At 57.2% G+C, this 23259-nt stretch overlaps 8 protein-coding genes across 8 annotated transcripts; 5 read left to right on the forward strand and 3 right to left on the reverse strand.

Annotated features, from left to right (window-relative positions):
* Positions 1-570: 570 nt before the first annotated feature.
* Positions 571-1226, reverse strand: CH63R_04920 (ER membrane duf1077 domain-containing protein; the record flags this gene model as incomplete). Its single annotated transcript, XM_018299895.1, has 3 exons — positions 571-643; positions 693-1045; positions 1101-1226. The coding sequence occupies 3 exons, from the start codon at positions 1224-1226 to the stop codon at positions 571-573; spliced, it is 552 nt and encodes a 183-aa protein (XP_018161141.1).
* An 823-nt stretch (positions 1227-2049) lies between these two features.
* CH63R_04921 (AP complex subunit beta) lies at positions 2050-4698 on the forward strand (the record flags this gene model as incomplete). Its single annotated transcript, XM_018299896.1, has 5 exons — positions 2050-2094; positions 2448-2632; positions 2689-2764; positions 2827-3191; positions 3243-4698. 5 exons carry the CDS (start codon positions 2050-2052, stop codon positions 4696-4698), a joined length of 2127 nt encoding a protein of 708 aa, XP_018161142.1.
* A 3726-nt stretch (positions 4699-8424) lies between these two features.
* Positions 8425-9325, forward strand: CH63R_04922 (uncharacterized protein; the record flags this gene model as incomplete). The annotated part of the gene is made up of 2 exons (XM_018299897.1): positions 8425-9109; positions 9171-9325. 2 exons carry the CDS (start codon positions 8425-8427, stop codon positions 9323-9325), a joined length of 840 nt encoding a protein of 279 aa, XP_018161143.1.
* A 753-nt stretch (positions 9326-10078) lies between these two features.
* CH63R_04923 (Proteasome maturation factor UMP1) lies at positions 10079-10612 on the reverse strand (the record flags this gene model as incomplete). Its single annotated transcript, XM_018299898.1, has 2 exons — positions 10079-10516; positions 10607-10612. 2 exons carry the CDS (start codon positions 10610-10612, stop codon positions 10079-10081), a joined length of 444 nt encoding a protein of 147 aa, XP_018161144.1.
* A 505-nt stretch (positions 10613-11117) lies between these two features.
* CH63R_04924 (ABC transporter) lies at positions 11118-13097 on the forward strand (the record flags this gene model as incomplete). The annotated part of the gene is made up of 1 exon (XM_018299899.1): positions 11118-13097. One exon carries the CDS (start codon positions 11118-11120, stop codon positions 13095-13097), a length of 1980 nt encoding a protein of 659 aa, XP_018161145.1.
* A 1192-nt stretch (positions 13098-14289) lies between these two features.
* CH63R_04925 (Chitin synthase) lies at positions 14290-18019 on the forward strand (the record flags this gene model as incomplete). Its single annotated transcript, XM_018299900.1, has 2 exons — positions 14290-16762; positions 16812-18019. The coding sequence occupies 2 exons, from the start codon at positions 14290-14292 to the stop codon at positions 18017-18019; spliced, it is 3681 nt and encodes a 1226-aa protein (XP_018161146.1).
* Positions 18020-19315: 1296 nt separating this feature from the next.
* Positions 19316-21251, forward strand: CH63R_04926 (Thiol-specific monooxygenase; the record flags this gene model as incomplete). Its single annotated transcript, XM_018299901.1, has 5 exons — positions 19316-19370; positions 19510-19597; positions 19661-19819; positions 19891-20188; positions 20298-21251. The coding sequence occupies 5 exons, from the start codon at positions 19316-19318 to the stop codon at positions 21249-21251; spliced, it is 1554 nt and encodes a 517-aa protein (XP_018161147.1).
* A 554-nt stretch (positions 21252-21805) lies between these two features.
* Positions 21806-22987, reverse strand: CH63R_04927 (MIP family channel protein; the record flags this gene model as incomplete). Its single annotated transcript, XM_018299902.1, has 2 exons — positions 21806-22604; positions 22674-22987. The coding sequence occupies 2 exons, from the start codon at positions 22985-22987 to the stop codon at positions 21806-21808; spliced, it is 1113 nt and encodes a 370-aa protein (XP_018161148.1).
* Between the last annotated feature and the right edge of the window lie 272 nt (positions 22988-23259).

Below are 23259 nucleotides of genomic sequence, written 5' to 3' on the forward strand. Positions count from 1 at the left end.
AACACTGCCAAGAAATGAAGCTGAAAGTTTTTTGGATCATCATGAACAAGAACAAAACCATTCGAGCAGCAACACTTGTAAACCGGCCGACTCAGTCAGCATGCCAACCAGTGATAACAACATCGACAGCTGCACCAGCCAGAAGGACCGGAGGAAGCTCTCAGCCTGTTGTTCAAGAAGGATCATTTGAGAAACGTGAGAATCTGTCGATGCCCCTTTCCGGCATGGTAGCCATCGATCGCCCTTGGACCCGAAGGCGAGAAGCTGGGCGGATCCAAGGGACTTGCAGCCCAAAAACTGTGGACGAGCGAGTTCTCGATCCGTTACAGTATTGGCTGATTGAACCCACCGATCATGAGCCGTACAATGCTGTTGGTCAGATTAAGCACATTCCGTGTACAAGCAATGGGTGGCTGGACCACGGTAACAGGGGTACATCGTCAACAGGAGCGGCGGCTGGAGGAGCTGCAACGCATCAGAGCAGTTCAAAATGACGTTTGTTGAGAAGAAAGCCAATTCTGGACGGACTTCAGTTGGTAGATTCATGGATTCATGGATTCATGTCGTCGTCTATAGAGCGGGAACCGAGGACTCCAAAGGCTCTCTCTGAGCTTCCCAAGCCAACCAATCTGATCGCGTTGTCCTGTTGCCATGTTAGCGATAACTCCACCGTGTGTGGCATTTGCACTTACGGTAGCAGACCCATAGAGTTGACTTTCCAGACCGCCAAAGCCAGTGCCACGAATTGCATGACGATGTATGCCAGCTTGACCTGTAGCATCTTGCCCTTGTTCGTTTCCGACTCGAATCTCTCAAACGCCTGGTTGACGGCGGTCAGACCCACGAGCGGGTTCTTGAACGCCATCACGACCATCATGATACTGAAGATCTGAAGCGAGTTGCCGGACATGTACATCATGATGGCTGTCATGGGCAGGTTCTTGACGGGTGCGAGCGCCACTTCCCAAGCCTTCTTGACCTTTAAGGTATCCATCTCCTCTGGCGTCTGTTGCTTGCGCGGCTGGATCTTCTGGTCCTTCTGCTTCTGCAGAAAAATGTCAGCATGACAGGATCCCAGTGCAGGCGGAGCACAAGCTTACTTTGGAGCTGGATGTTTGCACCGGGTAGCCTGGCGGGTCGGAGACGCCCGGGACCTTAGACTTCGCGGCCGGAGGGGCTTGCAGATCGACCACCCATCGCGGCACGTCACCGTTGACCAGAGCCATCTTCGGAAGTTCGGTTTCGATATCGGTTAATCGGGCGTGGAGTGGGAGGTTCAGAGACTCGGATGTAGGTGGTTGAGACGAAAGGCTGGGTGCAGGTCGCGCGGATGACAAGCAGACGTTAGGTAGACAGAGGTCTCCATATAAAGTAGATGCGTCGGCTAAACTCAGGCACCTCACCTCCCCGCGGGCGATTGGAACTGGGGCGCGTCTGGCTCGCTTAGGCTTATCGGCTGTCCGATAACCACTGCGGAACGGCGGGAGCTTGGGATCCAACGTTAACTTTCCCCTTAAACATCTGGATTCGAAAGCGGATTGTCCGCGAGAACGACACCACGACCGAACACGACACGATCGCCTCCCCCCCCGTCGCGCCGAACCCTAACGACCCCCGATATCACGCTACATCAACGAACGAAACGCTTAGTAGTTGGCGTAGGAAAGCAAGGTTGCCAGGCCTTCAGCTAGACGACACGGTCACACTTCTATTGGCCGCAGCCCCCCCCGGCCCGACAACGCATGTGACATCCCTCTGCCTCTGCACCCCTCCCACCATCCAAGACAGACCCGGGAAACACTGCGGCTTCCCGCCAACTTTTGCGACCGATTTCTGATTGAGTGGCTTGGCCCTAGTCCAGGGAGGCCAAAGTCGACATACATCGCGCAGCTGGGCGTGAGGGGTCTCTGGAGCTATCGCCCACCACTCTGCGACGCAATCAACCACCGGCGAAGCTTGCTAGAGTCCCATTCGGAGGGATCTGTGTGAGAGTCTGACCACATACTATCACACCTGCCGTCACGTCTCATACGAGAGGAATTAGTAACAATGTCGGGCCCCCAGGGTGGAGGAGACTCCAAGTTGTTTGCCAGGGTAAGTAAGCTCCGGTTCTTTTCTCTCTCGGTCTTGTCTGTATGCACCCTGCAGTTGGATATCTTCAACTGCGATAGTACTTCCTGCATCTATTCAAGTCAACCCCTGTCCCAACTCCCGAGAACATAAATGTTCTAGGCTTGTCAGCGCACTATCTTCCCCGCCATCTCTATTCTCAGCCTTGCTGTGCCTTGTGGCGTTGAGCTAGCTTCCCCTCTCACAAGTTGACTTCACTGCTTGTGATTCCCTCTCAAAGTGCTTTGTTGCGTCAAACACCACCACATGCACTGCCCATCATGTTCATGGCTTATGTGCCTCCGCCGGCTCACTTTCCAAAACTAACAACCTCAAAGGGCAAGGTTGCTGAGCTGCGACTCGAGCTGAACAGCGGCGGCAAGAAGGACAAGAACAATGTGAACAAAAAGATCGCCCTCAAGAAGATTGTCGCCAACATGACCATGAGCAACAATGACATGGTCGCGCTGTTTCCCGACATCATCAGTTGTATGCATATCCAGAGCCTGGAGATCAAGAAGATGTGCGTAATCCCGTCATTTGCGCGTATCATGAAATTGATGTTGATGACCGACCTAGGTGCTTCTTGTTCCTAGTCAACTATGCGAGAATGCGACCTGAAATTGCCATACAGGCCATTCCTGTCCTGGAGCAGGTGAGAGCGCATCTCCATGGTCTGGCGCAACGATACAGATCGTCTAACAACTAGGTGTTTAGGACATGGAGGACCACAATCCACTTGTCAGAGCTCTTGCCCTCCGAACAATGTCCTACATCCACGTAAGGGAATTCGTCGAAGCGACTGTGCCCCTAGTCAAGCACATGTTGAAGGATGCGGATCCATACGTCAGGAAAACGGCAGCGTTCTGTGTCGCCAAGCTTTACGACCACGACCGGCGTACAGTTGAGGGTTCCGACCTGATCGACAGGCTCAACACCCTGCTCAGAGACGATAACCCGACCGTGGTCGCCAGCGCATTGGCATCGCTGATGGACATATGGGAGCGAAGTGACGCCATCAAGCTCACTATCGATTACAGCAATGCATCCAAAATGGTGGCTATTCTCCCCGACTGCTCAGAGTAAGTACGTCAGAAACCGCTTTGTGATTGAATGCTGACAAGAAATGGCAGATGGGGCCAAACATACATCCTCGAGGCACTCATGTCCTATGTTCCCCAGGAGTCGGGGGAAGCCTTGCTTCTTGCCGAGCGCATTTCGCCGCGCCTTTCGCACTCCAACTCGGCTGTGGTACTGACTTGCATCCGTGTCGTGCTCTATCTGATGAACTATATCTCGGACCAGAGGCAGATCACAATGCTATGCAAGAAGCTATCACCCCCACTGGTGACTCTTCTGGCAAAGGGACCCGAGGTGCAGTACCTTGCTTTGAGGAATGCGCTCTTGATCTTGCAGCGTCGGCCGGAAGTGTTGCGCAACGACATCCGCGTCTTCTTCTGCAAATACAACGACCCCATCTATGTCAAGGTCACGAAGCTGGAGCTCATCTTCATGCTCGCCAACGAGGGCAACATCGACGAAGTTCTCACGGAGCTTAGGGAGTACGCGACCGAGATCGATGTTCACTTCGTCCGCAAGGCCGTGCGCGCCATTGGCAAGTTGGCGATCAAGATTGAACCGGCGTCGCGGCAGTGCATCAACCTGCTCCTCGAGCTGGTTGCAACCAAGGTCACATATATCGTGCAGGAGGCGACGGTCGTCATAAGAAACATCTTCCGCAAGTATCCCAACCAATACGAGTCCATCATCGGCACGCTGTGCGAGCATCTCGACTCGCTGGACGAGCCGGAGGCGAAGGCCGCTATGGTGTGGGTCATCGGGCAGTACGCGGACAGAATCGAGAACAGCGAGGCCCTGCTCGAGGACTTCCTGTACTCGTTCGCGGAGGAGCCGGTCGAGGTGCAGCTGGCGCTGCTAACAGCGACGGTCAAGCTTTTCATCCAGCGACCGACCAAGGGCCAGGAGCTGGTGCCCCGAGTGTTGAAGTGGGCAACGGAGGAGACGGACAACCCGGATCTCCGAGACCGAGCCTACATGTATTGGCGCCTGCTGTCGACGGACATGGCGGCGGCGAAGCAGATCGTCATGGGAGAGAAGCCGCCAATCACGGCCGAGTCCGAGCGGCTCGACCCGGCGACGCTGGAGGAGATGTGTCTCAACGTGGGGACGCTGGCGACGGTGTACCTAAAGCCAGTGCAGACGGTGTTCAGGTCGGCGCGGCCGAGGAAACTGCTGGACTCGCCGGCGCTGCAGAAGCACCTGCTCCCGACGTCGATCGAGAACCAGAAGAGCCTAAGCATGCTGGGGATGGGCGGGCAGGCGCAGGACGCGAGCATGCACAGCCAGCACGTCAGCCAGGCGGATGGGAACTTGTCGCAGGCGGTCAATGACGCGGACGCCTACTTCAACAGCATCGGGCCGCAGCAGATGGCGGCCATGCGGATCGACCAGGGCGACGTGTTTGGTGAGACGACAGGATACGAGACCGGGTACGTGGTGAACCAGCATGCGCCTCAGCAGGTGGTGCAGCCGGCGCAGGGGAGCAACGGGGATCTTTTGGTTCTGTGAAGGTAATGCGGGATACGGAAGGGAGAGAGTGTGTGTGTGAGAGCGAGATGTGGCAGTTTGCTGTAGGCTACGGACGATATCCTCAACAATCAGTAATGGCAAGGCATGTACATGTTGATTGTTGGTCACTTAGGTAGTTTTCTATCAAAGTGTGGAGTTGACTTTCCCCAATCCTTTCATCGAGATTTTCCAGCACCTGCACACCATGCAAACCGAGTCGAAGCAGAACCAGGACGCACATACACAGTGGGACAGAGAGGGAGAGACTGGCTGAGTTGCACTACCTAGAAGGGGTGGTAGGTTGTAGATAGTTCAGACAAAGAAGGGACCAAATCGCGCAATGCGGGCGGGCCACGCTAGGTGGATGGGTGTGTGTGTGTGTGTTGGTGGACGGGCCAGACGGGAAGTCTAATAGAAAGGCTAGAACCTAAGATGCAAGAAAAGGGGAGAGGGGAGGGAAGAAGTAGCATGACAGCAGTGAGAGCAAGCGACGGGGCTGAAGGGCCGGGACGGGCTTCGCTTGATGGGAACACACGCACGGCAGGAGGGGGATGAACTTGGAGAATCGGAGAGACAGGAGGGGGAGGAAGAAGGTTTGGACGCAGAACCGGTTTCTCGAGGCTGGACTGTGGTCGGCGTGGTTGTTGTGCTCGTCTTGGCGACGCTCGGCGGGCTTCGCAAGCAGGTGGGGTCCAGATTCTTGGCTGGAGCCAGTCCGTGTGGCCATCCATCAGCATCCCTCCCGGAGGCGATTCCTGCCCCGGGGACACGCTGGTCGGGTGGTGTTCCTACTTGATCAGCGGTCCGGGGGAGGGGAAACTGGGGAGACATCGGTGGGGTTCAGCGGTCTTTTCGGTGGGAAGGATGGGGAAGGATAGACCGGACAGGTCGGTCTGCCCACACAACATGCAGTCGACAGAGACGTTGATGATGGTGTCGAACGGGCGCCGACCAGTGTCCCCAAAGAAGAAGGTAAAGGGTGCTTTGCCTTTGTAGTTGAGGGGCTGACCGCCCACCCTCTGGCCCTTGGTGGGATTGGTTGGAATGCGGGACGCCCTTTCCACCCGCTGGAGCTGTCGTCAATTCAGGACGCCTGTCGACATCGCCCTCAAACCTGGATTCTGGTCAGGTTGGACCAGGCGACGGGCTTAGCCGGGATCTGTGGAATTCTTTTCCGTCTTCCGCGTATGTTCGACCTCGTCCCAGTGTTGTGTCTCCGTCGCGGTCTTCGAACCCCCCTCCCTGGGAGAGCCAAATCAGTCAGAGCCTCCCTGTCTGTCATGAGCGCAGTCGAACAAGCCGAACAAGTTGCCTACCGCGGTAGAGTGGCTCGTCCAAGCCCGTTTCTGTTATACCGCAACCATGCCCCAAGAGTTTTGGATTGCGGGTGAGTGTGCGTGTGCGTGTGCGTCGAATTGAGTCGTTCCCGCAGCGGTGAGTACTGAGGAGAGTTTCGTGCTGTTGTGGCCGTCTCGCCTGGCGAATAATCCCATGTTCAGAAACATCAACAAGACGGAGGACGCCTGAGTGGTAGAGAGACAAAGCGGTGAGTGAAGGAGGGACCTCCTCTGTGGGAGCACCTCTCGCCTTTCTCACAGGCGTTAGTGCAGCAGGAGGGGGACGACTGAAACATTTCACGTCTTTTCGCACGTTGGAGAGGCTGCCAGCAGCCACGCCTGTCCTTTCTCCGAGTTGGGATGGACGGCGTACGCCCAACTGGCGAGGGTGCTGTAGCCTGCCCGTACACGATGGTTGAGGCTTTTTTCTATGCACTGGCAGTGAGTGACACTTGCATTTTGATCCTTCAACCCCCCCCCCCCCCCCCCCTACAGAGCTGGGAATGAAGATGCGTGTGGTTGAAATGTGTCACGGCCGACATAGAGATAGCGTTGTCTTCTTTGGGGCGGCGGTGGCGGGGGTATCCGTGGGCGCCGCTATCAAGCCTAGTGCTGGCGAGGACTTGCCAGTCTCGTCCAGGACGCTAACCTTACTGGGACCTGGCATTGGAAATACAGTGCGACCTCGAGGACCAAAGGGAACAGACGGGATTGATCTGCTGGGGAGAGAAGGGAACGCGGAAGGCACCTGGGAAGGAAGCCCTGGGAAGGAAGCCCTGGGAAGGAAGCCCTGGGAAGGAAGCCCGAAAGGGTGGAAGAGGGTGGATCGTGCATCTCTTCCTTCCTGCCATCGACCGCGAAGGCTCCTCAGGAAAGAAAGCCGCCCTTTCATTCCACCAAACTTCGAAGACGATGTCGAAAAGGGGGCATAGGGACGAGACGACGAGACGACGAGGGGATTGCCATGGGAAACGAATTACAACAGCAGACGCCGTTTGCTGCCCGGGGCGCCACCACTCATCTCTAGCCTCCCTCGCAGACGCGGTGTATCTGTAACAAAATAATCAGTATATTAGTGTGCGTAATCATGTATCTTCTGTGGTTTCCGTCGCGGGGTTGCCTAGCTGCCGTATGAAAAGGGTCTCATTCCCACGCCAACTCTCCCAGTCATTCCATCATTGTGCGAGAGCAACGGCGCCCGACGTCGAATCGTCGACTGCATGCTCTTCCGGCGTGGTTCCTGGCCTCCTCCTTCCTCCGCTTCTTTTCCCCGAAACACCCTCGCTCGACCCCTGAGCGAACTGCGTTGTCCGTCTGCTGCCGGTACCCGCCGCCGCCGAAGCAAGTTTGGTCCAGGAGGGCCTTGTCCACGAAATAACCTGCACGACTCTACGAATACCGACGGCTCGGAAATACGACGGGGGGATGGCTTGAACTAACACCAGGAAGACTCGACGGCACCCTCATTGACATTGACCTACCCGTCTGCCTATCTGCCTGCCTGCCTGCCTTGCTGTCTTGGACAGCGTGAAAGCGAGATAAAAGGACAACACCGCGGCATCTCAACAGCAGCAGCAGCACGACACCAGACCGTGCATACAGTCAGCCAATTATTGCCAGGTGCTGCCATTCGCAATTCCCCTTGGCCTCCCCAGCTAAACGGGCGCTGATTGCCGAGCCATCCAGCCCGAAAACCACCCACCCAGGTACCTAACTATCCTATCTAGGTACTTAGGACTCTCCCTCTCTCAGTCTTTAATCCCCAGGTGACTAAGTATCAGTAAGTACTGTATTCGTAGAGTCGCCCAAGTCAATTACGGCCCACGGCCCACGGCCACGCTTGCGCCAAGGTTCACTCCCAGTCAGTCTTCCACTGGATCCATTCTGATTCAACCTCTCCAATTCGGCCCCAGTCCCCCGGTTTATCCTTCCTTTCCCTTTTCCCATTTTCCCTGACGACTTGGACATCGCACATTGCATGCCATCAGACAAACTTGAGTCGACGGCCGCTGGACGCTTGACTTGGATGCACTGATCACCCGCCTTTCCCATCCGCCTACTATCGTCTCCACCACTAAATCCAACCCCCCCCCCCATCCACCTCCTGATCCTGGCAACTGCCACTACACCGGCCTCGCCGCCCACGCCAACTGCCAACTGGTACCATCCCGACCTGCGTCTCACTCAACGACGAACAACAATCCAACCCTCCCCAATTCCTTCTCGCGCAACATCGATCCCAACTATCGAAAAATCGTCGTCTCCTAGTCGCGACCTGCCGCATGCATTGAGCCATTGTGTTCGAGTCAATCCAACGACCTCCGTCACGAGCCCGCATTCCTTCCCGAGACCCGTCGCTCTCTGTGTGCATTCGCCTCTCTTATCCGCAATGCCCGACACCAAACCCGCCGACGCGAACTCGGCCAGCGGCCAACCAGCCAAGGACTCGGTGGCCGATTCCAGCGACGCCGTCCCCATGAAGACACTGCCGCAATCCTCATCGACAGAGGCCGCTGCCGCCGATGCCGCTGCCGCAAATACCGCCAAGACGACGACGACGACGACAACGACAACGACTTCGTCAAACGACGCACCCGCCGCTGTTGCGTCAACTCACCCTGAAGCCAGCAACGACACTGCTGCTACCGCCGCTGCCACCTCGGCTGTCGGCGATTCAATCGAACCATCCACCAAGGGAAAGGAGAAGGAATCCGCTCCCCCGCCAGTGGCCAAAAGCCAAGACGACACCATGGCTATTGGCCCCTCTGTTGATGATGTCCAGTCCGTCAGCAACTCTCCATCAGATGGTCCCGTCTGCAACATCACCCTCCTATTAACAACCGGTGCACGACATCCCTATAAGCTGGATGAGAAGTACCTGACAAAGAGGAACGTGAACGTCCCTGGGTTGACCGAGGCTGGGAAGAAGGACCCTTTTACTATCAGCGTCTACACGTTAAAGGAGTTGATACTGCGAGAGTGGCGTGAGGAATGGGACCCCAAGCCCGCGAGCCCCAGTAGTATACGCCTGATTCATTTTGGAAAGCTGCTGGATGATAAGGACCAGCTGAAGCGTAAGTACAAGCCCCAGCAGCAATATCTTGCTAGCCTTCTCCCATACTAACACATGGCTAGAATATCACTTCAGCGCCGAGGCAGCCAATGTTGTACACATGACAGTTCGGCCAGCCGACATAGTTGAGGAGGAAGAGCCCAAGGGAGGTAATAAGTCAGCTTCCGGCGGTGGCCGCAACCGAGAAGGTGGCAGCGGATGCTGCGTCATCTTATGATTGAAACGGCTAGCATCAGCCTTCTCTCAAGGCGGCTATCACTTTTCTTCTCCCAGGAGCGGTCTGGTCTTTTTTTCCTCCTTCCTCATATGGCACTCACACACACACACACACACACACACACACAAAGAGAGGGGAGAGAAAGAGAGAAAGAATGATGTGCATGGAAGAGGGCCCGGGGAGCAGGACCTGACTGGTTCGGCCTGGGCCCCGAGTGCTCTGCGTGGTACACGATCCCATGAGGCGGGGGTTCGGCCCGGGTCATATGGCCTTTCGACACTGCATGCATTTTCAGATGTGTCCACATTGGGTGGACTGGGTGGCCTACCTACAGAATCTTTCGGGTTGAGTTATTTCTTCAGGCCACATCCCTTCTGTCTCGAGTGTCTCTTTCTCTTTAGAGACGCCCATCCCCTCCCACATCTATCGAGCGTATTACAAAGAGCGAAGACGATAAGGGGAAACCAGGAGTACGGCGGCGTATCATAGCTTTGTGTATTTGTTCTGTTTGATTCTCTTCCCACGTCCTCCCCATCCATCCGTCCATGGGGTGTTTTGTCCATAGGATAGTAGAACGAGATTTGTTCCCTCTTCCTTGAACCTGGACGTTCTAGCCGAATCATACGTCTATGGTCTTGATGATGTCCCCCTTAGCCACGCCGTCCAGATATCGTTGCGCATGTCGTAGTTGTACAAACCCTACCCGTCGTCCTCTTCTCCCTCCTAGCCCCGTGCGTTGGGAGCGGCTCCACTTCAAATCTTCAGCTTCCTCTCCATCTCGTCGTGCATGCCGACGATGCCGACGCTCTCCTCGCCTGAGTAGACGTCCTCCCACGTGACACTGGTGTCCTTGCCGCGGAGGATCTCCTCGTGGATGCTGGGCTTCTGGCCGCCGAGTGCGAGGGGCCGCCACTCGCCCGTCTGGGTGATCTTGAGCTCCATCTGGCGGCGGATGGGCTCGGCAGCGCCAAAGGTGCGGCGTAGCGTCTCCATTCGCATGTTCTCCTGCGTGACCTCCCAATTCTTAAGGCGCGACTCGAGCGGGTGCGCACTTGAGGGGGCGTTGGACCGGGCGTCGAGGATCGACTGGCCGACGCCCGCGCGGAGTGTGTCGTGGACGCCCGGGGCCGAGGGGGCGCCGGCGCCGGCGGCGAAGGTTGTGGGCTGGTTCGCGGCGGGGACGATTCGCATCTGGGGAGGGGGGAGGCGGGCTGTTAGCTTTCACCCTCTCATGTGCGATTGCAGATAGATAGCATTTTTGTGAATAGGGGGCGGACATACAGCCATCTTGGGGTTTGTGTCTGGGTGAGAGTATATGTGTAGTCGTGTAGAATAGGTTGTTGGGGTGTTTAACCGATGGCGATGCAGCTGGAACGACGAGGGAACTGATTGCTGGGGGAGCTTGCGCTTCAATGATGTGCCTGGAGCTTTCCGCCTGGTTGCGTTGCGTTGCGTCGGAGTCCCGCCATTAGCTAAGACGCTTGCACGTGACGTCCAGGCTGAAATGCAGGCGCGGCAGACAGCTTACCTTGTCCCTGTCGCTTCTTTTCCTTCCCCAGGCGGGTTAGGTACGTAGCAAGGCCAGTGAACTAAGTACCTACGCTAGCTATGTGGAACCTTACGGCGGGGCGATGACGGACGAGCTTCACACCGAGATCGCAGGGCGTTTACGTACAAAAAAGTCTGGGGAAAGCCATCGGCCCCAGACTTGAAGAGAGGATGAGCCAGGCAATGTGAATCACCACAAAACCACAGAGACGACGGTTAAGTGGCCTTGAAGGCGTCACGAGAAATGAGGCTACCGAATCGTTCTCCCCCGATCCTGCGGATCGCCAATGGCACCTTCTACCGCCGCCACCCAAACGCGCACTCGACGCAACCGAACCCGCCGCTTTTCAGCGACCTGAGCTTCGAGCTGCCGTCCTTCGCCGAGACCAAGAACCACTGGTGCATCGTCGGGCCCTCGCTTTCGGGCAAGACGACGCTGCTGCAGGTTCTGCGGGGCCAGCACCTCGCGATTCCGCCGACATCGCGGGCGTACCCGTACCTTTCGACCGACAAGGCACCGGCGCGGCTGCGGAGCGCGAACCGGGCGATTCAGTACGTCGGTTTCGATGGTGAACAAGGCGGGGCGCTGGGCGGGCCAACGACGAGCGCGTATCTCGCGGCGCGGTACGAGTCGAGGAGGGAGAACACGGATTTCTCGCTGCGGGACTTTCTGGTGGGCAACACAGAGCTGAACCCGCTCGAGACTTTGCCTGGCGAGGAGAACCTGATACCGAGGGAGCTTCTGGAGAGGGTCGTCACGGACCTGCGGCTGGACCCGCTCCTCGATCTGCCTGTAGCCTTCCTGAGCAACGGGCAGGGGAGGAGGGCGCGCATCGCGAGGGCGCTGTTGACGACGCCCGAGGTTCTGCTGCTAGACGAGCCGTTCATGGGGCTCGACCCGCCTACCGTTGCGTCGTTGAGCCCGCTGCTCCAGTCGCTGGCCGAGCGGCAGAGCCCCAGGCTGGTCCTCAGCGCGAGGCCCCAGGATCCTCTGCCCGATTGGATCACGCACCTGATCTACCTCCGCAGCGACTGCCAGATCGGCTCAATGGGCCCCAAGGACATGGTGCTGGAAGGCTTCAGGAAGTATGTCAGGGGCGTGTGGAAAGGAGGGCTGCAGGAGGACGAGAAGCTCCCCGTGCACTCGCTCGTGGAGATGGGCAAGGCCTTGACTACGAATGGCGTCGAGGGCGATGGGCTCTTTGATTCGAACGAGAAGGGCCAGCATGCCGCCGAGTCTGCGGCTGCGGTGGAGAACTCGCCTCCCCAGACGCCACTTGGCGAGCCCTTGGTCGAGATGGACGGTTGCCAAGTGAGGTATGGAAGCAAGATCGCACTGGGCAACTGGTCTCAAGACACGCCATCCGGCCCCAAGGACGGCCTCATCTGGACAGTTCGTAGAGGAGAGCGATGGGGCGTGTTCGGTCCAAACGGGTCGGGCAAGACCACCGTCGTCTCCCTTCTCTGTTCCGATCACCCTCAGACGTACTCTCTCCCCATCAAGCTGTTCGGCAGAAGTAGACTGCCCGAGCCTGGATCCGGCCAACGGCCCCTCACGTTTTGGGACATCCAGTCACGTATTGGACACTCGAGCCCTGAGGTCCACCAGCACATGCCCCGGGGTCTGACAGTACGGCAAGTACTGGAGAACGCGTGGGCGGACACGTTCAAGGGGATCCCCAAGCTCGACGATGAGGCACGAGGCAAGGTCGAAGCCACACTGCGCTGGTTTTCTCCTGAACTAAACCCGGGCCACAACAACAGTATCGCCGTAGGCAGCAGCAGCAGCAGCAGCGACAACCTGTCCTGGTCCGACGCATACCTCTTTGGCGGCCTCTCCTTCAGCGCCCAGCGCATCGCTTTGCTGTTGCGGGCCGTTATCAAGAACCCCGACGTGGTGGTGCTCGACGAGGCATTCAGCGGCATGGACGACGCGGTGCGGGACAAGTGCATGCTCTTCCTGGCCAAGGGCGAGGAGAAGACGCACAGCGGCGATCGGATCGTGGACAGCGAGGCGGCCAAGGCGGGCGAAGTCAGGGTCAGGGGTCTGACGGAACAGCAGGCGTTGATCTGCATCAGCCACATCAAGGAGGAGGTGCCGGACTGCGTGCGCGAGTGGATATGCCTGCCCGAGGCCAACGAGGGCCTTCCGGCGCGGTTTGGACAGTTTGACGGGCCGTTGAGGACGGACGAGAAGCGGTGGAGGGCGCTCTGGGGTGTGTAGGAATATCATGTATGTAGACTACGTATCCTATTACTCGCTTGGTGAGCGTGGAGAGGATTGTGCACCCCAGAGATGGTGGGCCATATATGTGTGGAATCAGTAAAGGCAGAAGAGAGGGTCACTCGTGGAGAAGATGGAAGTGCCCAACTGCCAGAGAGAAGAAGAAAAGAAAGAAAAGAAAGCTTAGATCACGGAAGCCCTCGATGGCCAGCCCTGCTCGACCTTGGCGGCAGCAGAGAACGCATCATGCCATCGGATTTAAAGATACATTTTGAAAGATGCAGATAGCTTACGCAGACTGAGGGAGGGGCATATCGTAGAGACTTTCATGTTATGTGTTGAGGGTTTGTTTACTGGGATCTCGGGTGATGTGCAGCTGCAGGAAGGCGAGCGAGTAAAGTGAGTGAGTGCGACATTGGGAAGAAAAGTGGTTTGTTTGCGCTGCCGCTTCAGGCAATGCCATCACTGATCAGGAACGGTCGGCGGATCCCCCCCCTTCCCCGTAGGCGCTAGCAAGCCACTAACAGCTGAGAGGTTCCACCAGCAAGGCCAACAGGATCAGCCCCCTTGCCCCGACCCACTCTTCGATGACAAGGACACCACACGAATCCCATGCATTGCGGCGCCGTTGCTGTGCCAACCTGAGCCAACTCTCCGATCCGCCCTGTTGCCCCTCGACACACTCGCGGATGCGCTGGGCGACAGACCAACAGAGAAAGAGAAAGAGAGAGGAAGGGAAGGTCGACCCTCCCGCCCGCAGCTTCTGCCTTGTCTGCCCTCTTATCAACTCCCCCGTATCCATCTCACTTTGCAAGAAAGCTAGCTACCCAGTCTCCGTACTACCATCGATATTGCCTGCCACTGGAAATCCTGTCACCAGTTTCATTTTCTCCAGGCGACGGACATTATCGTCATTTGAAACTTACACACGCCCCGTTTACAACATTGCAGCGTTATAGCATCACAGCATCGAGACATTAGTACCGCCCCAGACGCCACCCACAGACTGGAAGTTACGTCAATCCCTCGCTCGTAACAATCGCATCGTGGCGCCGGCCCGTTGCAGACAAAGAAAACTCCACACGACCGGCTCTGGAGGCATTCGTACCGCCATTCCACAGACCGTTTTGGCTAGGTAACCCACGAGGCGCACGCGCAAACAACACACGCACACACACGAGACTCGCTCGCCATGGACCCAAATACCCCTTCGCGACCGCCCGACTACAGTCTGCCGCCCTACGATGACCGCGACGACGACACACCCACGGGACGCTCCAACAACCCTGCCGCTATTCGTCTCTTGACCTCAGTCGAGGAGCCCATTATGGACAGCCGACCGTATGTAACACCCAGCGTTCATATTCAGACGCCGCCTGCTAGCACTGTCGCCGCCGCCGCCGCCGGCAGCGCATCGCGGCCCCGTCGTTCTGCTTCTGCTTCTACTCCTGTTCCTGCGTCTTCTATCCCTCGTCTTCGACAGCTTCACAAGACGCCCGAGTCGTCGCCCAGCCTCTTCCCGCGCCCGCTCTCGCTGCGCAGGAAGAAGTCGGACGCCGCAAACCCGGCGCTCTCTACCCCAGATCACCTTGACGCTTTACGGCAGCAGGAGGAGGCTCGCCCGACCGCGACCTCGTCTCCGGACCCCATCTACACTTCACGCCGAAGTGGCGTGAGCATCGTCGATTTCGCGGATGTGCAGCCCGCCTCCCGCATCCCAGTGCGGTCCACTACTGTCAAGTTGCAGAAGAGGACGAGGCCCGCCTCTGTCAGAGAGACGCAGCTCCGGGACAGTCTCCCAACCATTCCAGAGGGTCCTTCGATGCGGAAAAGTCAACTGCACCAGTTCTCTAGTTGCCCCGTTCCCCCATCCTCAGACGATTCTGGTGACAGTACAGGCACAAGCTCACACTCAGCGAACGATAGGCCCCGATCGAGTCGACGATCCTACGCGTCGTCAATCCTGTCCGACCGATCCGCCTCCATCCGAGACCCTCCCAGCATGCCGCCGCCCGACTCGACCTACGTCCCATTCCAAGGCCGCGATTACGCCCGCGAGTATGAGCGAACCTACGAGCAAGAGTACCAGGACGATTACCCCTACGAGTACCAGGCCGGCCGCGCATCGCCCACTAGGACATACAGCCCGTCGCGTCTGTCATCAGACTTCACTCGGCCACCTCCGTCTGGAATCTACGAGCCATCTGATATCAATGGTAGCCCCAGACCGGGGACCCCGTCCTCCAGATATGGTGGGAGCCCGAGACGACCGCTCCCCCCTGCGCCGCTCTTCTCGACCGGTGCGAACCGCAACTCGGCCGCTTTTGCAGATGACGCCACAGTGTCGATCCCTCTTCATGATACCGACGACGTTTTTGGGCCAGAGACGGACATCAGCGAGACCCAGCCCATGAGAGAGTCGTACATGTCGCATGACCAAGTCACCCTCAGTGAGGGAGACACGGAGACCGACGTCAATGAGAAGGTTGAGCACTACGGCCCGGCCCCAGACGGCATGCAGGAACGCCGAGGTGTGCGCGCGCCGCAGATGTCGAGAAAGGAGGTTCAGCTCATCAACGGTGAGCTGGTACTGGAGTGCAAGATCCCCACGATCCTCTACAGTTTTCTGCCTCGCCGTGACGAGGTCGAGTTCACCCACATGAGATACACAGCTGTCACATGCGACCCCGACGACTTTGTTGATCGCGGATACAAGCTCCGCCAGTCTATCGGCAAGACCGCTCGCGAGACGGAGTTGTTCATCTGCGTCACCATGTACAACGAAAACGAGTTCGACTTCACCAGAACAATGTACGCCGTCATGAAGAACATCTCCCACTTCTGCGCCCGTTCCAAGTCACGCACGTGGGGCGACAATGGTTGGCAAAAGATTGTCGTCTGCATCGTTTCCGATGGCAGAGAGAAGATCCATCCTCGCACGCTTGACGCGTTGGCAGCCATGGGTGTCTATCAGCACGGCATCGCCAAGAACTATGTCAACCAGAAAGCCGTTCAGGCTCACGTCTACGAGTACACGACGCAAGTCTCACTCGACTCCGATCTCAAGTTCAAGGGTGCCGAAAAGGGCATCGTCCCTTGCCAGCTGATATTCTGTCTGAAGGAGAAGAATCAGCGGAAGCTCAACTCGCATCGTTGGTTTTTTAACGCTTTCGGAAAAGCGCTCAACCCCAATGTCTGTATTTTGCTCGACGTCGGCACGAGGCCCGGTGGCACATCGCTCTACCACTTGTGGAAGGCCTTCGACAACGATTCCAACGTCGCCGGTGCTTGTGGAGAGATCAAGGCTATGAAGGGCCGTTTTGGAGTCAACCTTCTGAACCCGCTTGTGGCCTCGCAGAACTTCGAGTACAAGATGTCCAATATTCTCGATAAGCCGTTGGAGTCTATATTTGGCTACATTACCGTCTTGCCAGGCGCCCTGAGTGCCTACCGCTATCACGCCTTACAGAACGACGAGACCGGCCACGGTCCCCTTAGCCAGTACTTCAAAGGAGAGACGCTGCACGGTCAACACGCAGACGTGTTCACCGCCAACATGTATCTCGCCGAGGATCGTATTCTCTGTTGGGAGCTTGTCGCCAAGCGTGGTGAGAGCTGGGTGTTGAAGTACGTCAAGGGATGCCACGGTGAGACGGACGTGCCAGGTAAGCGCCCACATCCACCCGTTTTCAACATCAACTGACCAGATCCCAGACACGGTTCCCGAGTTCATATCGCAGCGACGTCGTTGGCTCAATGGTGCCTTCTTTGCTGCCGTGTACTCGCTCGTTCACTTCAAGCAGATCTGGCACACCGACCACACCATCACGCGCAAGATCCTCCTCCATATCGAATTCGTATACCAGTTTCTGCAGCTCATCTTCACCTACTTCTCCCTGGCGAACTTCTACCTGACCTTCTACTTCGTCGCCGGCGGTCTGGGCGACCCCTTGGTGGATCCCTTCGGTCACAACATTGGCCAATACATCTTTACTGTCCTGCGGTACATCTGCGTTCTGCTCATCTGCGCGCAGTTCATCCTCTCGCTGGGTAATCGCCCGCAAGGAGCAAAAAAGCTGTACCTCTTCAGCATCATCGTTTACAGCATCATTATGATTTACACAACGTTCGCCACCTTTTACATCGTCATCCGCCAGCTGAAAGAGAAAGACAACCCAGAGATTCACATGGGGAACAACGTCTTCACGAACTTTATCGTCTCTATTCTATCGACCATCGGGTTGTATTTTGTCATGTCCTTCATGTACCTCGACCCCTGGCACTTGTTCACCAGTGCGGCTCAGTACTTCATGCTGCTGCCGGCGTACATCTGCACTCTACAAGTCTACGCCTTCTGCAACACGCACGACGTCACATGGGGTACCAAGGGAGACAACGTCATGAAGACGGATCTGGGTGGTGCTATCGGCAAGGGCAACAGCGTCGAGCTCGAGATGCCCTCGGAACAACTCGATATCGATTCGGGGTACGATGAGGCGCTGCGCAACCTCCGCGATCGCGTCGACGTTCCGGCATCAGCCGTTTCTGAAGCGCAACTACAGGAGGATTACTACAAGAGCGTGCGCACTTACATGGTGCTTTCGTGGCTTATCTGCAACGCCATCCTCGCCATGGCCGTGTCTGAAGCGTATAGCGACCGCGGCATTGGTGAGAACTATTACCTTGCCTTCATTCTCTGGTCTGTGGCGATCCTAGCGCTCTTCCGTGCCATCGGCTCCACCACGTTTGCGGTCCTCAATGTCGTCAGTATGATCGTCGACGGCCAGGTGCGCATGAGCCTCAAGATGCCCAAGTGGATGGGTGGCTTCGGCGAAAAGGTCAGCGAGAAGATGAGCAGCGTCGGAAGCAGCGTCGGAAGCAGCGTCGGTGGCAGCAAGCTCAGCAGCGTCTTTCGACGCTGAGGATTAGACTTGTTCTCTGCGCGCGGTGGCTTTTTCACGAGGGCATGACTTGCAGCTTTTTTGGCGTTCATGGTTTCCCCCGTTCTTGGTTTTTTTTCTTCCTCGACATCTCCTACCCCGAGAGCCCGAAAGTAGGGATTAAAAGTTGCATGGAGGTAGGTTTGTGTTGTTCTTTTGTATTTCTCTTTTCTTCCGTTTTCTTTTTGTTGTGTTTGCTTCTCAGAGATATCAGACGGGGAACTTTGTGTTGTTACCTTTTTCTTTTTTTTTTTTTTTTCGCGAAGAGATACTGATGGGATGAGGAGGGAATTGGACTCTTGATCACCCGTAATGATTGGAAGATCGTGGTGGATATCAGAATGGACATGGCGATGAGAGACGACGAGAACGAACGACGGACGGGTCGACAACGCCTTTGATGTACAAGGATTGGAGAAAAGAGTCACGTGTAGATAGATGAATGATACTGAACGGAATAAAAGAGGGATGGGTCTTCGAGGGGGACGCCCTCGTTTGCTCTCCAGAGTACTGGTTCTGGCTATTTGATCTGCCGATTTGGTGAGCCCATGTTAAGTAGGACATGTCTTGTTCTGCAGTGATACCGGCTATGGATCTCTCTCGCCTGCGATTGATGTGCGGTCTTGTGATTAGAAGAATTCAGAGGTACTGATGAACTATTTAGGGGAACGCACCCGGAAGCATCCGCCCGAAGAAAGCGGGGCGTTTAGGTTCCGCGACTCAGCCGCCGCCCGGGCCGGAGCACCATGCGTCTCCGGCCCCTCCGCTCTAAAAAGCTTCGCGTCTAAGCAAAGTATCGGCACCTGCGAACCCAATTCAACACCAATTGATGCGATTTGAATGTTCTCTTTCGCTTGTCTTTTTAGGAGTGGCCCCTAAAGTTTGCGCCCGCCCGTTTTCCCGCCCCTCCACAAAAAAAATGAAGTGCCGACTCCGACCTCCGAACCCTCACGTGATGCGCCGATGGTGAAATCGCTTCTGAGGATGGCGACAGATGGCGAATACGTCCGATCAGCCCGGTTTCCTTCCAAAAACCCCTCCCGTAGTCTGTTTAGATGACAAATGACCGTGGCCTGACTCGTTTGCAGACGGTTCGACTTTCTGGGGAGGGAGAAGCACATTGTCCCTTTTCTTAAATACTGTTCTGTACATGTATGGCACTACTTTTTTGACAGGTTTCAATCTGATTAAACGGATCCGGTCTTTGTTCCCCTAGATTCCCGTGGTCTGAGCTTCTTCTGGAGATAGAGAGAGAAAGAAAGAGACTGATAGACAACCATGGGCGGCGAGCGAAGGATCAAGTCCGTCGCCATCATTGGCGCCGGTGCCGCAGGTAAACTTACACCACCCCGACATCACCTCGTTATCTCGCGTGGCATGAAAATAATCGACTCGGCGTGCCACGGGCACTCTGTGCGTTTTATCTCATCGTAGTTTCGGAGGGGCTGACGGTTTTTATGCAATCGCACTAGGCGCTGTTACTGCTGCCGCATTCAAGGCCGAGAACTATTTCGAGCGGATCCAAGTCTTCGAACGGCGGGAGTCCGCTGGTGGTACATGGTGAGAAGTCGCCGTGAACAGTCTAGGTGGTGGATCATGACTGACATCGTGCCTGTTCCCCAGGATCTACGACCCAAACCCGGCCGAGCTTCCTCCACTTCAGCCTGGAAGCCTTCCGCCGGATGTCGATCCCGCTGTGGAGATCCCGGGCGAGCTGCCCCAGGTCAAGCCTCACAGCCAGAGGGAGCGATACACCCAGACCCCAATCTACCGCTCTTTGACGTAAGTTCTCGGCATCGTACATGTGTGTGTGTAAAAAGACACAAGCCTGGTATCTAACCGGGAGCCCGCAGCACCAATGTCCCTGACATTGCAATGTCTTTCTCGGACTCAAGGTTCGCCTACGGCCCCTTTGCGCCGCACTGGGTCCCCCGGCAGTACATCGAGAACTACTTCTCACTGCACAAAACGGACTCCATTCTGGTGCTCAACACGACCGTCGAAGACGTCACCAGGATCCCGGCAAAGGACAGACCTGAGCAGTGGAGGCTGACACTGCGCAAATTCGACGCCGCGCGGAACGTCGACATCTGGTGGCAGGAGGTCTTTGACGCCGTTGTCCTCGCCAACGGGCACTACTCGGTTCCATATGTATGTGGTTGCTAATTTTTCCTTCTTTTTTCAAAGCCCCCCTTTTCCTGATTCTTATTTGCTCTTATGAGTCGAGTAAAATGGTCAAAAATGCTGACGGCATTCTCAGGTGCCTCACGTCAAGGGACTGGACGAGTATATCAAGAAGTTCCCGGGCCGAGTGGTCCACTCCAAGACCTACCGCACCCCGGAGCCCTTCACCGGCAAGAAGATTGTGACCATCGGCAACTCCGCGTCGGGCCACGATGTCACGGAGGAGCTGGTCAAGACGGCTCGCACGCCGGTGTTCCAGTCCCGGCGTTCGAAATCGCGATGGGACGCCGACGAGCCGCCGCCGGGGATCGAATGGAAGCCGGTCATCAAAGAGTACCACCTGGACGGGCGGATCGTTTTCGAGGACGGCTCGCACCTCGACGACGTAGACCACGTCATCTACTGCACGGGCTACAAGCCCTCGTACCCATTCTGGAACTCCGAGGCCAATGGCGGGAGGGCGCTGTACGACTATAAGGAGGGCAAGCTCATCAAGACGTTTTGGCACACCTTCTTCCAGGATTTCCAGACGCTTGGCATCGTCGGCATGCCGCGGGTCCTGACGTTCCGCAGCTTCGAGTACCAGGCGATCGCGCTGGCCCGCGTCTTCTCGGGGCGGCACTCGGTCGCGCTGCCGCCCGTCGAGGAGCAGGAGCGCTGGGAGAGGGAGCGGGCGGAGCTGGTCCGCAAGGACGGGCGCAAGTTCCACGACATCGCGTGGGAGACGGGCGAGACGTTCGAGTGGCTCAACTGGCTGTTCCGGGTGGCGGGCCTGCCCACGCTCCGGGGCAAGGGACGGACGCCGCCGGTGCTCTCGGAGGAGCTGATCTGGGCCGTGGAGCACGTGAGAAAGTACGCCGAACCCGGGAACCCCATCGACGGCGACGAGTCCAAGGAGAAAAAGAAGAAGGAGGCCGAGGTGGCGGGCACGGGGTTCTACGGGGACGGCCACGAGCATCGCGCCGAGGAACAGAAGGGGAAGTGGCTCTTGGTGCAGAGGCCCAAGAAGGACTTGTTGGGGTTCATCTAGACTAAGACCTTTTTCATCTTGGCGAGAGCAGACATTTTGTAAGCGTAGATTTTGTTTTGCATCGCTTCAAATTTGAACGGCCGTGATGAAAACTCCGGATTGGGAGACCTGTTCTGGTGGACTTGTGCCTGACAATTCACACGTGCCATCCTCGATGCCCTGTTGCATCAACGGTTTTTTGCAGTACCTGAGAGATCCAAAGGTATGGAGGGTTTGTCTAACAGAGCATTACCCATTCATGAACCAGACAGGGGGTGTGTTTGGCCTCCGATAAACCAAAAACAACTATAAAAAAGCTCGAATCCGAGCAAGAACGTGATAATATCCAATAGCATTCCGAACGTCCGCGCAAGGCTCCAAGTTCTCTAGTGTCTATAGTTTCCCTCTTCGATCTGTATTATCGCTAACCTCGTCACACATCATCCTAGATCGATCTATCCGTGTGGTGCGTGCTTTTAGGACAGCTAGACCGTCTTGACTCTCAAAGGCCAGGCCACATGCAGCCGCCATTCTGCATCACCTAATCTTACGCTACATCTCTTCACGTTACCAACTTACAAACCCCGCTCGTCCTCTTTCCTCGGCATGTTGAAGGGCGAATCCCTCCCGGTGTAGATGAAAGCATCATACACACAAGCGCCCGCAACGCCACCGGCTATGGCGGCGACCCACGGCGCCCAGAGCCAGTAGTAGTAGTCGTGGGTGAAGACGTCGGAGCCGTAGCCGACGAGAGCCAACGCGATGCGCGGGCCAGTGTCGCGGGCGCCGTTCATGGCGTAGCCCGTGTTGATGCCCAGGGCGGAACCGATGGCCAGCAGGGCCAGGAACATGGCGAAGGGCTGCGTGCCCTTGGGCGGCGCCAGGTTGTTCTTGTCGGCCAGGGCGAAGACGATGGCGACCAGCGCCGCCGAGGCCAGGAACTCGGTGTAGAAGGCGCCGGCGTAGGGCAGCCCCGCGGCGGGGAACGTAAAGAACAGGCCGGCGGTGGCGTGCTCGCCGACCAAGGAGCGGGCGGCGCCGCCCTCGTACGCGGCGATACTGGTGGCGTAGTTGAGATAGACGGCAAGGCTAGCGAGGGCGGCGCCCAGCACCTGCGCGGCGAGGAAGCCCGGCACCTTGCGCCAGGGGAAGCCGCGGAACAGGGCCAGCACCACGGTCACGGTCGGGTTGCAGTGGCCGCCCGACACGCCGCCGGACATCCACACGGCCATCGACACTCCGGCCGCCCATGCGAGCCGGCACTGCAGGAAGTCGCCGGCGTTCTCGCGGATGTCGGGCCCTCTGTAGTGCAGCCGCGTCTCGCACTCGACGCCCGCGCCGAAGAGCAGGATCATGAACGTGCCCCAGAACTCGCTGTCTCGGATCAGCTTCAACCTTTTCTCCCTCCTTCTCCCTTACGATGAACACCGGGCGGACACTTACGCAAACTCCTCGCGCCACGTGTGACGGATCTGAGCCCATGTGTTGGGCGGTCGGTCGCTCAGCGCCCACTGGGGCTTGTGCAGGCGCGTCTCCTGGTGAGCGGCGACGGGCGCGGCCGGCAACACCGGCTCGACGTCGTCGTGGTGCGGATGCACTTCTTGCAGCGAGGCGCGCCGCACCGACAGAGGCGACACGCGGCGGTGACTGCTGAACGACGGCAGGTGGAAGTTGAAGGTGCTGGTGCGCCGCCGCTGCTGTGAGAGCAGCGGCTGGCTGGGGTCGCCCGGGTCGTAAATGGAAGATCTGGTGGACATGATGGGATGGATGCGTTGAAGGAATCGACGTGTCCGTGTCGCTAGGTGGGCGGACGGGTGAAGAGGTGTGGGAGAAATGGGACTCTCACACCAGCAAAAAACGGCGATGCCCTCGCCGACTTATGTTTTCGCAAATCCGCGTCTGTTTTGTCGATCCATCCATCGCACGCTGGCACGCACGGTTGCCTCTGCTCACCGTATCAACATGATGCATTGTCGAACCCGCTCGCCAAGTGGTTCCCGAGGCGCGCCTCCGATTTGGTAGGACAAGG

Source organism: Colletotrichum higginsianum, chromosome 3 (genome assembly GCF_001672515.1).
Source record: "Colletotrichum higginsianum IMI 349063 chromosome 3, whole genome shotgun sequence".
Lineage (NCBI taxonomy): Eukaryota > Fungi > Ascomycota > Sordariomycetes > Glomerellales > Glomerellaceae > Colletotrichum > Colletotrichum higginsianum.